Source organism: Suncus etruscus, chromosome 3 (assembly GCF_024139225.1).
Source record: "Suncus etruscus isolate mSunEtr1 chromosome 3, mSunEtr1.pri.cur, whole genome shotgun sequence".
Taxonomy (NCBI): Eukaryota; Metazoa; Chordata; class Mammalia; order Eulipotyphla; family Soricidae; genus Suncus; species Suncus etruscus.
Genome location: NC_064850.1, coordinates 77,124,154 through 77,139,452, shown reverse-complemented (window position 1 = coordinate 77,139,452; position 15,299 = coordinate 77,124,154). Strand labels below are relative to the sequence as shown.

At 34.7% G+C, this 15,299-nt stretch overlaps 1 protein-coding gene across 1 annotated transcript in view; it reads left to right on the top strand.

The window, feature by feature from the left end:
- The window catches only part of VPS13A (vacuolar protein sorting 13 homolog A), a 260,909-nt gene that overhangs the window by 150,952 nt on the left and 94,658 nt on the right, over positions 1 to 15,299 (top strand). Inside the window, exons 41-47 of the mRNA XM_049769767.1 lie at positions 425 to 778; positions 4,454 to 4,555; positions 7,372 to 7,530; positions 8,099 to 8,354; positions 10,061 to 10,221; positions 13,301 to 13,404; positions 14,636 to 14,918. Of these exons, the coding sequence (XP_049625724.1) occupies positions 425 to 778; positions 4,454 to 4,555; positions 7,372 to 7,530; positions 8,099 to 8,354; positions 10,061 to 10,221; positions 13,301 to 13,404; positions 14,636 to 14,918 (1,419 nt within the window). The remainder of the gene's footprint in view (positions 1 to 424; positions 779 to 4,453; positions 4,556 to 7,371; positions 7,531 to 8,098; positions 8,355 to 10,060; positions 10,222 to 13,300; positions 13,405 to 14,635; positions 14,919 to 15,299) is intronic.

The window sequence follows — 15,299 nt, the reverse complement described above, 5'->3', positions numbered from 1 at the left end:
ATAAGCTGTTGTTAAAGCATTTGTTAAAATTGTCACAATGCTTTTGAAAATACCTAAGCCATTATAACATTATGTAATGTACACTTTATAATTATTATATATTTGATTATATATATTCAATTATACATTTGAATAATACAGTTATCTGCATTTGATTACTCCTGTTATTTACTATACCCATAGCATGTACAGTGAAATGTACATAACACAGGTTGTGTAGATATTTTGACAGTTGAGATTAGTTGTGCTAATCTAAAATTGTTTTATTGAAAATATATTTTACTTAAATTTTATCTTTCATTCATGGAAAAATGTTATTCAATATTAGTTCCTCATTATTCTTCAGAAAATATAGTTCATGTTTTGGAAATACATTGGAAAATGGTATGTAGAGATTTTTAAATTTAAATATTTTCTTTTTTAGGTTTCACCAGTTATTATAAATACTGTGATTACCATAACTGCTGCACTATATACATCTAAAGAAATTGTTCCAGAAGAAGATGTTTCTCTGGCACATTTGTGGGAAAAGAGAGATACAAAGAACTTAAAAATGTGGTTTCTGGAAGAATCAAATGAAGTTGACAAAATAGTCCCCACAACTGAATTGATACCCAAAGGAGAAATAATGAGAATGAACATTGATTCTATTTTTATAGTTCTAGAGGCTGGAGTGGGTCATAGAACAGTACCAATGCTTTTGGCAAAATCACGTGCTTTAGTGGAAGCAAAAAACTGGAGTTCCCTTATAAATCTACACTGTCAGCTTGAGTTAGAAGTAAGCTTGTATAGTATTATTTTTTTTTATAACATGCTACACAGTATTTTAAGTATCTTAAGTATATAAATTTTAAGTATTTTAAGTGTTTTGATTTTAAAAATCTTGGGGAAAAGTTTATAAATTGATATTCTAGATTTAGTTATTTTGCATATATATTACTTATATGTTTAAGATACATAGAAAATTTAAAAGTTTATATTTCAGTTGAGTTTTTCTTTAATGTGGTATGCTAATAGATCATTAATCAGAAATATATAATTTATATGTCATATCATATTGTATTAATATAATATATAATGTATATATGATATGCTTTATATATTATATACATTATATGGTTATATATAAATATATAATTATATGATGTATTAATAATATACTGTGTTGTTATATTATTAATATATTAAATTATTATGATTTATAGTATTATATACTATCCCAAACATTGTCATCACTATTTTACATTAGAATGTATTTATCTGTTCCTGTCATAATTTAGATTATATTACTATTTATCCAATGGAAATGAATATATTTTATAAGCCACTATTTTAAGTTTTTTAATTTTATTTTATTTAAATAATTGTGATCTACAGAGTCCTTCATAGTTGAATTTTAGATATACAATGTGTCAAGACCTTCCCACTACCAGTGTCAAACATTCTTCACCAGTGTAGTCAGAGTGTGTCCTGTACCACCACTTTTTGCCCCTGGCCTGCCAGTATATACAGGCCCTTTTAAGTTTAGATTGTTAAAGTTTCGGTCCCTTGATTCTATTATCATTGACTTGGTCTTGGATATTTAGTTCTGTCCTTATTGATTTCCCCGCCAATGCATAGGTACAGCAAAATGTGGGGAAAATAGAAAGGAAAACCCTTTGTCCTAAAAATAGGGAGACTTAACCCATGTAGCTTCTTGGCATAAGACCAACTACAGGCTCCGGATATATTAAATTGTCTCATCTCAAAGTCTTTCTCTGTGGTCCCGATTCCCAGTGCTGCTGTAGAAAACCATGCTAGTTTCATAGATGGAATCCAAGATTCAAGGGTGAATGGCTAGTTTCCAATCTTAGGAAGCCTAAGTCAAGTCACTATGACAAATGTTCATGGTGTAAGGCCCCACTGCAATATAAAATCTATGTGTTCCTATCTCTATTAGATAAGAACTTGTTTGCAGACGTAAGATTTCCCCATTTTAATGTGCCTATGCAAAAATGAACAATGCCATACTGGTGCATATGGGGGTAACAATAATAAACTAAACAATCCTGATAACCTGTTCTATCATGAACTCAGAACACTAGAGAAACTAACCTACTAGAACTTCTTACTAAATAGATCCACAAAAGGGAATGAGGAAAACTGCCGCTACATAAGAGGCTAGACAATAAGAATTATACCTATTAAGGAAATACATCTATGGAAATATTCAAAGGAGATATACATGTCCCCTTTAAGTATTTTGAAATAGTCTGGAGGGGGTGGGGGTGGGAATAAAATCCAGAGCACAGCTTCAGTCTTCAATATGGTCCTATAGTCAGAAATGGCTCCAGCAGTCACATATCAGGAAATCTCTGAGCTAGGGTGTTTTCAGAAACCGAATCTGGTAGTGAGCAATAGTCCATATTGAAGGAAAGAGTGGGAAAAGGAGCCATCAAGAACAAATCAGCAGCTGCTGTGGCAGCTTCTTCTCCAGCTGAGGCAAGGTGGGCTGGGAATCTGTCTTTTCACTTTGGAGCTGATTGGTAGCTGGCTGAGGACTTAAGAACTGAGAGTAAAAAGGGTTAAATGGGGGAAAATAACAGATCAGGAATGAGACAATGAAGGGCTAGAAACGAATTTATAAATTGGTAAGTGCAGGTGAGGTAAGGAGGGGTTCTATATAACAGGGGAAAGGGCAATATACAATATAGACAGACATATGTTACAGACAGATATTAGAGAGACATTGAGGTGCCAACACATACGCTAATACACACACATAGACAGACAATGAGGATTAATCCATGGATAACAATTGAAAAGCTGACCCAGGTGGAATGGGTCAGAATGCTTAAAAAAAATATAAAGCCTACAAGTCAGATGTAAAGGTTTTCCATTTTCTAGGCCAATCATCAATTGGTGAGGGTAAACTTTACTGAAGAAAGGCTTCCTGAGTTAGATTGTGTATAGAGCATTCTTAAAAGCAATCAAAACTGGGGCCAGAGTGGTGCCACGGCAGTAGGACATTTGCCTTGCATGCAGCTGACCCAGGACTGACTGGTTTGATCCCCTGGTGTCCCATATGGTCCCACAAGCCAGGTGTGATTTCTGAGTGCATAGCTCAGTAGTAACCCCTGAGCATCACTGGGTGTGGCCCAAAACTCCAAAACAAAAGCAAAAACAATCTTAATTTTTAAGTCTAGAAAACTAAACAATATGGTAATGAGCACTGTAAGAAGAGTCAGAACCATGAAGAATCGTCTAGAGGGTCTTGAGCATCCAGTTTCCTTTCCTAAAAGCAAACTGAAATCATGAGCATTATGGAATAAACTACCTACAATTGAAAACAGGTTACAATAACATTCAAAGAGTGAGCTCTATAACAGGAGTTTATGGCATGCAGTTGCATATTCCATAGCTATCTGTGGACATAAACATTATATTAGGCATAATAAAGTAGAAAATAGATTAGAATTTTCTCAGTATATTATCTTAATATGTTCTTAATGTCTTCTGAGTCCAATATAGTATACCATTGCAAGGGCAACCAACCTATATCTCCAAGTACCAATGTGGGCAAAAAAATCAAGTTATTATTATAAAATTAAGACATTAAAACATCTTATAGAGAGCACTGTAGTAGGAGTCTATGTCTTTCAAACATTCTGCACCAGTTTCTGTGGATAAAATCATTAGAACATTATTATAGACATCTATAAAGAGCAGTTGATTGGACATCTGCTCAGTCTAAACAGTTGTATTCATTGCTTGAGGGTCTCTTAGAAAGAAGTATAGAAGAGAATACTTCTTAAAGTTTTTTGATAAAATTATACAATCAATAAAACTTAGTAGGTTTTAAATTTTCAAATATTGGCTAGATTTCTGTAAATTTTGCTATAGGATACGTTCTAGATTCTCCAAAAATTTTAGAGAATCTAATATATAGAAAAGACATCTCTTTAAATGTTTCTTGACTTTTATAGGTTTTTAAAAAGTCAGTGGAAGTTACATATTTAGAAATACCAATTTTAGGAGATAGAGTGATAATTGCACTCACATTACACTCAGCTGGCCCAGATTTAATTTTCCCCACTGAATATGATCTCTGGACCCCTTTTGGAGTAATGCCCAACTGAAGAGCTAGGAATAACTGGGAGCACTGCGAGGTATGAACCCAAAACCAAAAACAGTAGAGAAATAATAATGTCAGCTGAATATACTAAACCATCACAGTTTTTTGTGTTTAGCGTGCTGAGAAAAAGGAGCTCAAGAGAGATTTAAAAAATAAATAAAAAGAGATTTTTTTTTAATTGGACTAAATAGTTGACTGTGAAGTTTGTCATGTAATTTAGATTCTGAGGGAATATGCTAGGAAATTATTAGAATTTTGATAGTTATAAGAAGCATCATGAAAAATGTTTTTGGAGATGTCAGAATGCCTTATTTCAAAAATGTTAAATTCTTTCTGTAGGTGCATTATTACAACGAAATGTTTGGTGTATGGGAGCCTTTGCTTGAACCCTTAGAAATTGACCAGACTGAGAATTTTAGACCATGGAATCTTGGAATCAAGGTATATTTAAAGTCAGGAAAAGGTTTTCAAAAATTGAGGGTATTTGTACCTCTCAAGTCTTCTCATAATATGCTTGCTGCCTGCTTCCCTATTTGCTCTTTGAATTTGATTTTCAAACCTACAGCCAATGCTAATTGCTTCTAATAGAATAATCATGCAGCATCTTTATGTATTATATCCTCTCCCAAATATTCTACCTCACATATACAGATGGGTTATAAGTACATATGGGTACTGAAACTAATGAGGTCAAGTAAGTTACCCAAAGTAATAATTGAACATTGAAGATAAGTGGTATGCAGTTCTAGCTGGATTTTTCACTTAGTTATGATGCTAAAGTCTCTGAATTCTTGAGGTTTTGTCTGCATTTTTGACCTTTGAAGGTTATTGATATTGCTAGATCAATTGATAGGTATTATTGGCTTGAATAGGTTTTGTGCTTATGAAATCATAAGAATAAAGACATCTAAATTGATAACATTTACATAAAATTGTGTTTCTGTGGGGCCCCAGAGAGCACAGCAGTAGGGCGTTTGCCTTGCATGTGGCCAACCCAGGAGGGACCTGGTTCGATTCTAGGCATCCCATATGGACACTCAGTCTGCCAGGGGCGATTCTGAGTGCAGAGCCAAGAGCAACTCCTGAGCACCACCAATGTGGCCCAAACACCAACCAATCAATCGATCAATAAATAAAGTTAAAAAAATATCTCTTTTCAAATACTGTCTTCATGAAGACAAATTTTTAGTACTTTAAAGCCAGTTAAAGTAACAGCAAATGGCTTTAGCATAATCAAAGCAATTATTAAAGCAAATTGCTTTAGCATTAATTAAATCAATTAATTTTTAGCATTAGATTATTGCATATCATTTTTCACATACTTCAGCTAAAATTTTTTTTTTTTTTTGGCTTTTGGGTCATACCTGGCAGTGCTCAGGGGTTACTCCTGGCTCTATGATCAGAAATCGCTCCTGGTAGGCTCGGGGAACCATATGGGATGCCAGGATCCAAACTGCCGTCCTTCTGCATGCAAGGCAAATGCCATACCTCCATGCTATCTCTCCGGCCCCAAATTTTTTAATAATGTAAATTCTTTGATGCTTTTTATCTGTATCTGTGAATCCTAAAAAGAGATACTGATTTCCTAAGTCTGTGATCTTATGTGCTTCTAGCACACACTATTCTCTTACTGAGTTTATAAGCTTTGTTCTTTGTAGCATGACCAGTAAACTAAAAGTCTTCTAATTTTGAATTTTCTTGTATATAAAGAATGTGCTTTTAATTTTTATTCAGCTGCAACATACTCAGTAACTTTTTAGGAGTTAATTTCCTCTCCAAAATTAAACCTTTTTAGTCTCACTCAAGTTCTTCAGGAGCCTTGAACCCAGGCTGGAGTTAGGAATTGCTATTCCTAATCTCTGCTTAGGTTTTTCAGGACCTTTATATCCCCTTGCAGAAAGAAATTCAGGATGAGACAGGTAGCTAAATTGTTTGTTTAGAGAAATTTAAAGTGATAGCGAGAGAATTCAAGAGAGAACCTGGGTTCTGCAGAGGGGAGAGAGCCATGAATACAAATCAGGTGATGTTGTGGGTAAATACTAGGAAGAAGAATGCATGTCACTTGCTTTTGTAAAAATGTTTCTGTAGTAGGTTTTTCACAAACTTCTGCCTGGGACATTCAATTTAGGTAAGAGTCTGGTCCTAGGCTGTTATCAAGGGTAAGAGCCTTTGATTTTTGATGGTCACGTTTTTATCCAGCTTTTCATTTATTTGGAGCTTCTCTTTTTCTGAGGGGCATACCCTTTCTGTTTGATGTCTCAGTTACTATATCTCCAAAGAGCTTATCTGCACTGGCATTTCAAACAGGTGAGTTCTTTTGGGGCTGGTAACTAGGCAGCTTTATTGAATCATATTTTGGTTTTGTTGTTTTTGTTTTGAGGCCACACCCATTGATGCTTAGGGGTTACTCCTGACTTTGTGCTCTGGCAGGCTTGAGGACCATATGGGATGTCAGCGTCAAACCCGGGTTCATCCTAGGTTGGCTGCGTGCAAGGCAAAAGCCCTACCATTGTGCTGTATCACTCCAGTACCACAGTTTGGTTTTATTCTACAAAAACTTATCTCTAGTTATGTAGTTCCTATCTACTGCCTGCAGTGCTAAGATAAGGAAACCCTGTAAGAACTGTAACTGGGTCTGGAGCAGTAGTACAGCAAGTAAGATGCTTGTCTTGCATAATGTTCACCTGGGTTCACCCTGCACCCTATATGATTTCTTAGGCCACCAGGAGTGATTCCTGGCTGTAAAGCAAGGAGTAAGCCCTGAACACAGCTTCCTTTGATCCCAAAACCAAACCAAGTAGTGTAACTTAGCAAAAGGCTTATATGACCACCATAAATATTTACAGCTAGTGACAACAGTCCTTGAAAAAAAAGAAAAAATACAAAGAAAAAGAAAATAAAGAGAAAAAAAAAGAAAGAGAAAAAGCAAAGGTCAATCTTTTGCAGAAAAAGTACTGCAAACCAGGACTTTGCAGATGTAAATTAACTCTAAAGTACTAAAGAGATTAGGTTTTATTATAGTGAGGAAGACTCAAACGCAGGGGATATTTTCCTTAATATGTTTATATTTATAAGATGCTAACCTCCATAAAACTTTCAGAGCCTATTAAATAACCCTTATGCTAAAGAATTTATACTCCTACACTGTGATGAATAAGAGATTTATCTAATGTTTGTTTCTCCTTTGCAAAATGTCTTACGTTGTGCTCCTAAGAACAAATTTTTCATACTGATCTATAATTTATGTGTCATTTTAGATAAAAAAGAAAACAAAAAAGGCCATTTTTGAGTCAGACTCTGAAGAAGAAAACTACAAAGTTCCAGAATATAAAACTGTCATCAGTTTCCATTCAAAAGACCAATTAAATATTACATTATCCAAGTGTGGTCTTATAATGTTAAATAATTTAACCAAGGTAAGAAAAGAATCTTGAAACTTGTTAAGAATTGGTTTACATGGGCCAGAGAGATAGCACAGCAGTAAGGTTTTTGCCTTAGATGCAGAAGGACGGTGGTTCGAATCCCAGCATTCCATATGGTCCCCCGAGCCTGCCAGGAGAATTTCTGAGCATAGAGCCAGGAGTAACCCCTGAGTGCTGCTGGGTGTGACCCAAAAATCAAAAAAAAAAATAAAATAAAATAATTGGTTTACTTGTATGATTTGTTTCTCTTGTTATTGAATAAATCTCTCTCTCTCTCTCTCTCTCTCTCTCTCTCTCTCTCTCTCTTCCCCCCCCCCTTTTTGGGCCACACCCGGTGATGCTCAGGGATTACTTCTGGCTATGCACTCAGAAATCGCTCCTGGCTTGGAGGACCATATGGTTCATTAGGGATCAAACTGTGGTCCATCCTAGATTAGCGCATACAAGGCAAATACCCTACCACTTGTGCCACCGCTCCGGCCCTTAACTTAGTCTCTTATCTGATATCAGAGTTCTGTTTTCTATTTACTTTTTCCTACTGACTTCTGATATTTCTCATCAGGCATTCACAGAAGCTGCTACTGGTTCTTCAGCTCCTGTCCTAAAGGACCTAGCACCATTCATGATTTGTAATTCTCTTGGACTTACAATCTCTGTTTCACCAAGTGATTCTTTTAGTGTGCTCAGAGTTTCTAAGGCAAAAGTATATATGTTGAAAAATGAAGAGAATTTAATTATGGATTATGCTCGAACTAATGACAATGATCACTTTAATGCAATGACCAGCCTAAGCAGCAAACTATTCTTCATTCATATAAGTAAGTGCTTTTCTTCCTTGAGTTATTTTGTTTAATCTACATACTAGTTGTTTGGGGATTCTGTTTTTGCCTTTGCTAGTATTGATAACTGTTTTATTGATATCTTTATATTCTAATTTCTGACTAGTGTTTTATTCAGGGATAGTCAGTTTGCTACTTTTAGTTTTGGGGAGGGAAAATATATCTGATTATTGCTCAACTTTGATTAGCCACAACTATTGGTAACTATTTTCTTAACCACATTACAGATAATATCCATGTTACTTCATTTAGTAGCTGAGTGAATTAAAATTGAGGCTTTATTTTATTGAAATGGTACATTTTGTTAGTGATGTTTATGGTCCACCATAAGATTCTTTTTCCATTGTATTTTCTTCCAGAGATTTTTACATTCATGATTGTAAAAGTAAATAAATTGGTATATTATTATAATATCTACTTATTATAAAACTACATAGCTCACTCATACCACTGTCTAATTAATCTGTATAACATAAAAACATTTGCAGTCACGTAAAGTGTTGCCACTTCCATAAATTGTAAATTTTAAGGATATAAATGAAATGTGGTAAAAAGTTAATATACTGTTAAATAAGTAAAGAACTAGAATAGTGGGGCCGGAGAGATAGCATGGAGGTAAGGCATTTGCCTTGCCTGCAGAAGTTCGGTGGTTTGAATCCTGACATCTCATACGGTCCCCTGAACCTCCCAGTAGCAATTAAGTCATGGGTCTTAGTTAAGACCCAATTAGAAATTGGGTCTTCGTTGTGATTCTCAGTCAGTTTCATATTCTCAGCAATTTCATATGAGAAGCAAGCAGCATGGCACTGTGAAGTGCTGGGGTCCTGAAGAACAGCACCTGAGAATGTTTGGAGCAATTTTGTGTGGTCTGAGGCCAAGCTATGATTGTAGGTGGGACTTCTGCAGGATTTGTGCCTTAATCTTATACTCTCTTTCTAGTTCCAAGCTTTGATTCTGAACTAAAATTTGGTTGATTAGGGGAGTTAGGTTTTGATGAATAATAATTGGCTCCAGTATAATGTATTTTAAATATATTAAAAATATTTTTTGAAAAAATAGCTATAAATTTGTTTAAATCCTAGCTATTACATAATACCATAGATTTTTAGAAAAATTGGAAATAGAACAGTTGCAGCTACATTGGTAACTGACAGTGTTGACCGAATCATTCTCTTGCCACTGTGTCAGCAGCTCAGACTTAGTTTTCTTGTATTAGTCTTTTTTATTTAGATATTTTCATTAAATTTTGTTATTGGGGCACTCTTTCCATTGCTATGGACCCAGAGTTACTCAAAAATACTTGACTCTGTGGGGCATCTCTTGTTCTGTGCCACTTGAGCTCATCAAGCTCAAAGCCCCTGCAGGGATGCTTACCTGGTGTTCTGGTCATGCAGTGCTGTAGGTCTGAGTCAGTGACTAGCAAATGCTCTATGTGTGCTGTGCTGGGCTGCAGATCTCAGCAGGCATCTCTGCATGTTCTCTACCATGTCAACTGCTCCCTGATAATATGGTAACTACAGTGCTCCTCTAGAGTCCTGTATTTTGTTATACCACACATACATTTAATTCATAGGGACACGGGCCATAGGACACACATACACATGCAAATACACACACACACACAGAAAAACTTCAGATTTCAGATGATTCATGATGATTAAAAACATTTCAAACATTCAATTTAGAACCTGCTACCCATTCAACTACTGATAAAATTCCTTTAACAAAAGTGGGACGAAGACTGTTCACTGTGAGACATAGAGAATCTGGTGTGGAGAGATCTATAGTTTGCCAAATTGATGCAATAGAAGGAAGCAAGAAATTGACGGTTCGTTCCCCAGTGCAGGTATGAAATGAGATATTTTTATTGGGCATGTCCAATAATATCTTTGTGTTTCAATTTAAAGAAAATGTCAAACAAATTAATGCTAAATAATGTATACTGTCTAGGAAATTAGTTAACGTGATGAGCGTATATAATAAATGAGTCATTACTGGCAGCTACTAGTGATCCAACTAGTGGTTAGATTCTGTTTTGTATGATTTTTGTGACTTTTATAGCACTATTATATGTGGTATAAAATATGGGTTGGGATTTTTTTTCAGATTGGATTATTCTATCCAAGATTATATTTTTTTGCATAAAATTACCTTTATCATTTTCTCAAAAATAAATTGATCTGAAGTCAGAGACATGTCCTGTGGATAAGACACTTGCCTGCACATAGGTGATCACAATAGATCCCCAGTTCCATCCTTAGTACTGATATCCAGAACTGTGTGAGAAGTTATCAAAAATGGCTAACTGGGGTTCTATCCCTGCCATCCCATATGGTCTTCCAAGTCTGCCAATTTCTGAGCACAGAGCCAGGAGTAGACTCTGAGAATTGCTGGGTGTGGACATCTCTCAAAATAAGATAATTTGACCCTACATTTCTGGATTCTAGTGTGTTTCTGTTATTTAATAATTTTTAAACTCTAAACTGTCCTGATTATTGTCTTCAATCATGCATTACAAAGCTGGTCCTAAATCAGACATTTCAAATTTGTTTAGCTTGTTTTAAATTCTATTTCTATTTAAATTTTGCACAAAATTCTTTTGAATTCTTGATAATATTTTCATATTAATCTTATAATTTTTTGTTAGTATGTATAAGTAGACTTGACTCATTAGGTTTGGAGTGTACAACTTTACTAGTTATGTTGTATATTAGCTGTCATGGTTAGAATTCCCAATGTAATTTTGTGAGTGTTTTTTTTAGTTTGTTTTTGTGGAGAGTGTTGATTTCAGGGCCAAGCCCTATAGTGCTCAGACTAACTCCTGGCTTTGTGTTCAGAGATCACTCTTGATGGTGTTCTTGGGACTATGTGGTGCTAGGGATTGAAGCAGGGTTGGTCATGGGAAAAGCAAGAGCCTTCACTCCGGTACTATCTCTCCAATTTTATAATTTTATATATATATACATATATATATATAATTTTATAATTGCTTTATGATTATAGTAGAAATTATGGGAATAGATGCTTTTGCCTTGTTCTTAGTCTTGCTGAAAAATTACTCATGTATATTTTCAGTTGTAATTTTTTAATTTTTAATGTCCATTAAATTTTTAAAGTCCATTAATTTTTAATGGACTCTGTTAAAATTGCTCTACTCTCTTCTGAGCTTTCTGAGACTTAAGGTTTGCATGTTGAATTTGATTGAATGCTTTTTCTGTGATTATTAAGAGGAGCTCTTTTGTGGGTTCCTTGTTTTGTTTTGTTTTTTTATTTTGGGCCACACTCAGTTATGCTCAGGAATTACTCCTGGCTCTGTGTTCAGAAATTGCTCCTGGCAGGCTCTGAAGACCATATGGAATGGCAGCTCTAGAACCTGGGCTGGCCATTTGTAGGGCAAACATCCTACCCACTGTGCTATTGCTCTGACCCTAGAAGAGGAGTTTTTAAAAAAAAATACTAATATGAATTTCATGATTCTTTTGGTAAATTAAATAATCATTTAATTATGTTATTGTGTTATTAATATAATATATAACATATAATTTGTTGTTATATTAAAATGTTAATCCAACTTTTCATTCTCAGTATAACGACTATTATATGATAAGGACATTTTAACTTTTCAGTGTACTGTTGGATTGATTTCTAAAAATTGCATTTAAAATATTTGCATTTGTTCATAAAGGATATAGTATAAATTTTTATTGTGATTTTTTTTTTTCTTTTTTCAAAAATGTTTAGGAGGTCTAGGGACCCTACTGGTGATCCTAGTCCAGCCAGGCTGGGCCTGAAGACACAGTCATGTTTGAGCTCTGCAGTGTTGTGGATTGCTCAGGTAGTGCTCTGGGGCCTGCCGGCCTGCACCTGACTGTGCTGTACCATATACAAGGCATTCACCACTACCTCTGCACAATCCTTGCCCCGCAGAGCTCTTTATCTATATAGTTTTTAAATTACATTTATAACTTATATTTATAGATATACTCAGGTTATGTTTTATGAAATGGGGCCATAAGTACTTTGAGTTTTCTATTTTAAGGTAGTTTTGCTACATGGGTATAGAAATCTAAATTGATATATGCAAAAAATTGTCACAGTAAGTTATGTTGCCTTAATAAAAATAGATGAAAATAAAGCATAAAAATAAAAAAGATTACTGTCAAGTTGCCTCCCAAGCGACAAGCAATGCTCAGGGAACCTAATAATTATCCCTGTCAGTTCTCTGCTGGCTAGATGGTAGCATCATGAAATGCCATGCTGGAGGGCTCATGTGCTGGAGCCACATTGACAATGTCTGGGGCTCCAAGGCCGAACTTACTAATGCCCAGGATCAGATGGTACCGGTGATGTGCATCATAGACCCAGTTCCTAGATCCTGTGAAATTTTGTATTTTAAGCTTAAGAAATTTTTCTTTCCTCAAGATCAAGGGGCTATGATATTTTTGCAGAATTTTTTAAAGACTATTTTTAGGGGGCTTGGGACCCACTCTTGGTGATTTGTGACCTACTTCTTCAAAGCTACAGTCCAAGAATGCATTGCTGCTTGGATCTTGTGGAGTTGAAGATTACCTGGACCACTCTAGAGGTGCTCATGGACCTGAAGAGCTTTATCTAGCAATGTTCAAAGACCAATTGATGCATAGGTCAAACCAACTCAACTGTGTGCAAGGCTTTTGTATTCTAACCCTGTACTGTCTTTCTCTCCAGCCCTTCAGGACTTATTAAAGTTTTATTTCTGTGATTTTTCTTCTGTAAAAATATGTAATTTTGTGTTGTATGTTTTAGGATAAGTAATTACATGGTTATTTCTTTTCTAATTTATACATGCAGTTGAATATTGCCTGATAGAAAATTGAATTTAAACAGAATTCTTTGATGATATCTTAGGCTATTTAATAATTCTGTATCCTATGTTTCTTTCCCAGATTAGAAATCATTTTTCAGTCCCACTCACTGTTTATGATGGGAACACTTCATTGGGAATAGCTTCACCTGAAAATGAGTTCAACATACCCTTACCATCTTACCGGTGATTTTTTTTTTTTAATCTTTCTATCACTCTGTTATTGTGTGGGTTTTTTACTTTCTGATTTATTAGGAATATTTAGTTTTATGTTCTTCTGTTTTGTTAATATCTCATCTTATTTGGGCATTTATGCTATATATTATTTATGAGTATTGGTAAATACAGTATAAGACAATTGTATTGATGTAGTCATGACTTGTGGTAAAAAAAAGTTTAATGAGCATGATTGGTGACCTTTGGATTTAAACATTCTATTAGGAAGTGATTCTTACTTTCTGAAGGTTTTGTTGTTGGGGTAGTCCCAAGCAGTTCCCATTTCCACCTGCACTCAACCAGATTCCGGAACCCTAGGGAACCCGAGGGCATCAGGTGCTGACCTGCCAGGATCCAGTTGTGCCAAAGATCTCTAGGCTTCATAAAACAAAGTGCCTCCAGTCTACCCTTAATGTGCTCTGAGACTATGTGATACTGAAGTTTAAACTCAGATCTTTGTGCATGATAACCATGTGTCCCTGACCACTAAGTATTTCCCCAACCCCTAAACAAACTGTCTTTTTATAGTGTTTAGTTTTTTATTGTGTCTGAACAGTTTTCAGTGCATAGATTTATCACCTTTGTTAACATTTTTTATTCCTAATTGTCCTGTCAAAGACTTCCAGCCCTCTATTGAAGAGTGGTAGTGAGAATGGATATCCTTTTCTAGTTCTAGGATCTTAAGGGAAAATTTTTCAATTTTTCAATTAGCTGACTAGCAATTCGTTTATTGTATGAAGTTTTGCTAAACTGAGGTATGTGCTTTCTACTCTCAATTCATTGAATTTTTTCATAAATTTTTGTTAAAACAAAGGCTTTTTCATCACTTGTTGATATATTCACATAATTTTCATGTTTTTGTTTGATTGTGACATGTACTTACTTTTAAGACTACGTGTCTAGGACAGCCAACATCTATCAATTATATAACATGGCACAGAAACTTTTGTATGTTTGTTTTACATACATTGTTTATATTTTCTGTAATATCCCCTTGTAAACTTTTCTGAGATACATTTTTAAGAAAAATGTTCTCTTCAAAACCAAGTACTTTCAGGAACTAAAGATAAAAATTGTCTGTTCTTTTTCTGAATGTGAAGATAGAAACATTTAGCATAGTAATATGGATGAAAGATATAATTGATTGTAATATGTTTTCTCAAAACATTTTGAAGAATACTGTATTTAATATTTTATGCAGATCACATCTTTCTCTGAAACCTCATGATACAGACTATCAAAAGTGTGAAGGATTTAACTTTGAAGATATTATAAAACATGATGGCACTTGTATAAAGAAGAAATGCAGACCTTCAAATCCTTCTATAAAACCATTTATCATTAATATTGTTCCAGAAAAAGATAATCTGACCTCTTTGTCAGTTTATTCTCAAGACTCTTGGGACTTACCGTACATAATACACTTGTGGCCGCCTCTCTTGCTTCAAAATAATCTTCCTTACAAACTTGTTTATTATGTAGAGGTGGGTACTCTAAAGGATTTCTGCCTAGGTTTGAATTGATTGTTTAAGATGATACACTATGTTGTATGAAATCATGGTGTAACATAAAAGTTGAATAAATATCACAATCATGGTGATGAGTTGGTAATGGAAGAGAGTGCTTTAGGGCCAGCATATGGTCCAAGTTTAGAGCACAATCCTGGTACTCCAGCATGGTTAGGGCTAGTTTTATTGTATAGAAGTGTTTAAAATTTTCCATTGGTTTATTTTAGAAATCTAGATGGTAAGACCAGTTTTCACTGTAGATGATGGTAGCATTTTAATATCATTATAAATCTTAAAAAGTATTTTTATGTATTTTTATTTTGCATGCAATAAATTTAAAAGATAGTTTCTGGGCAA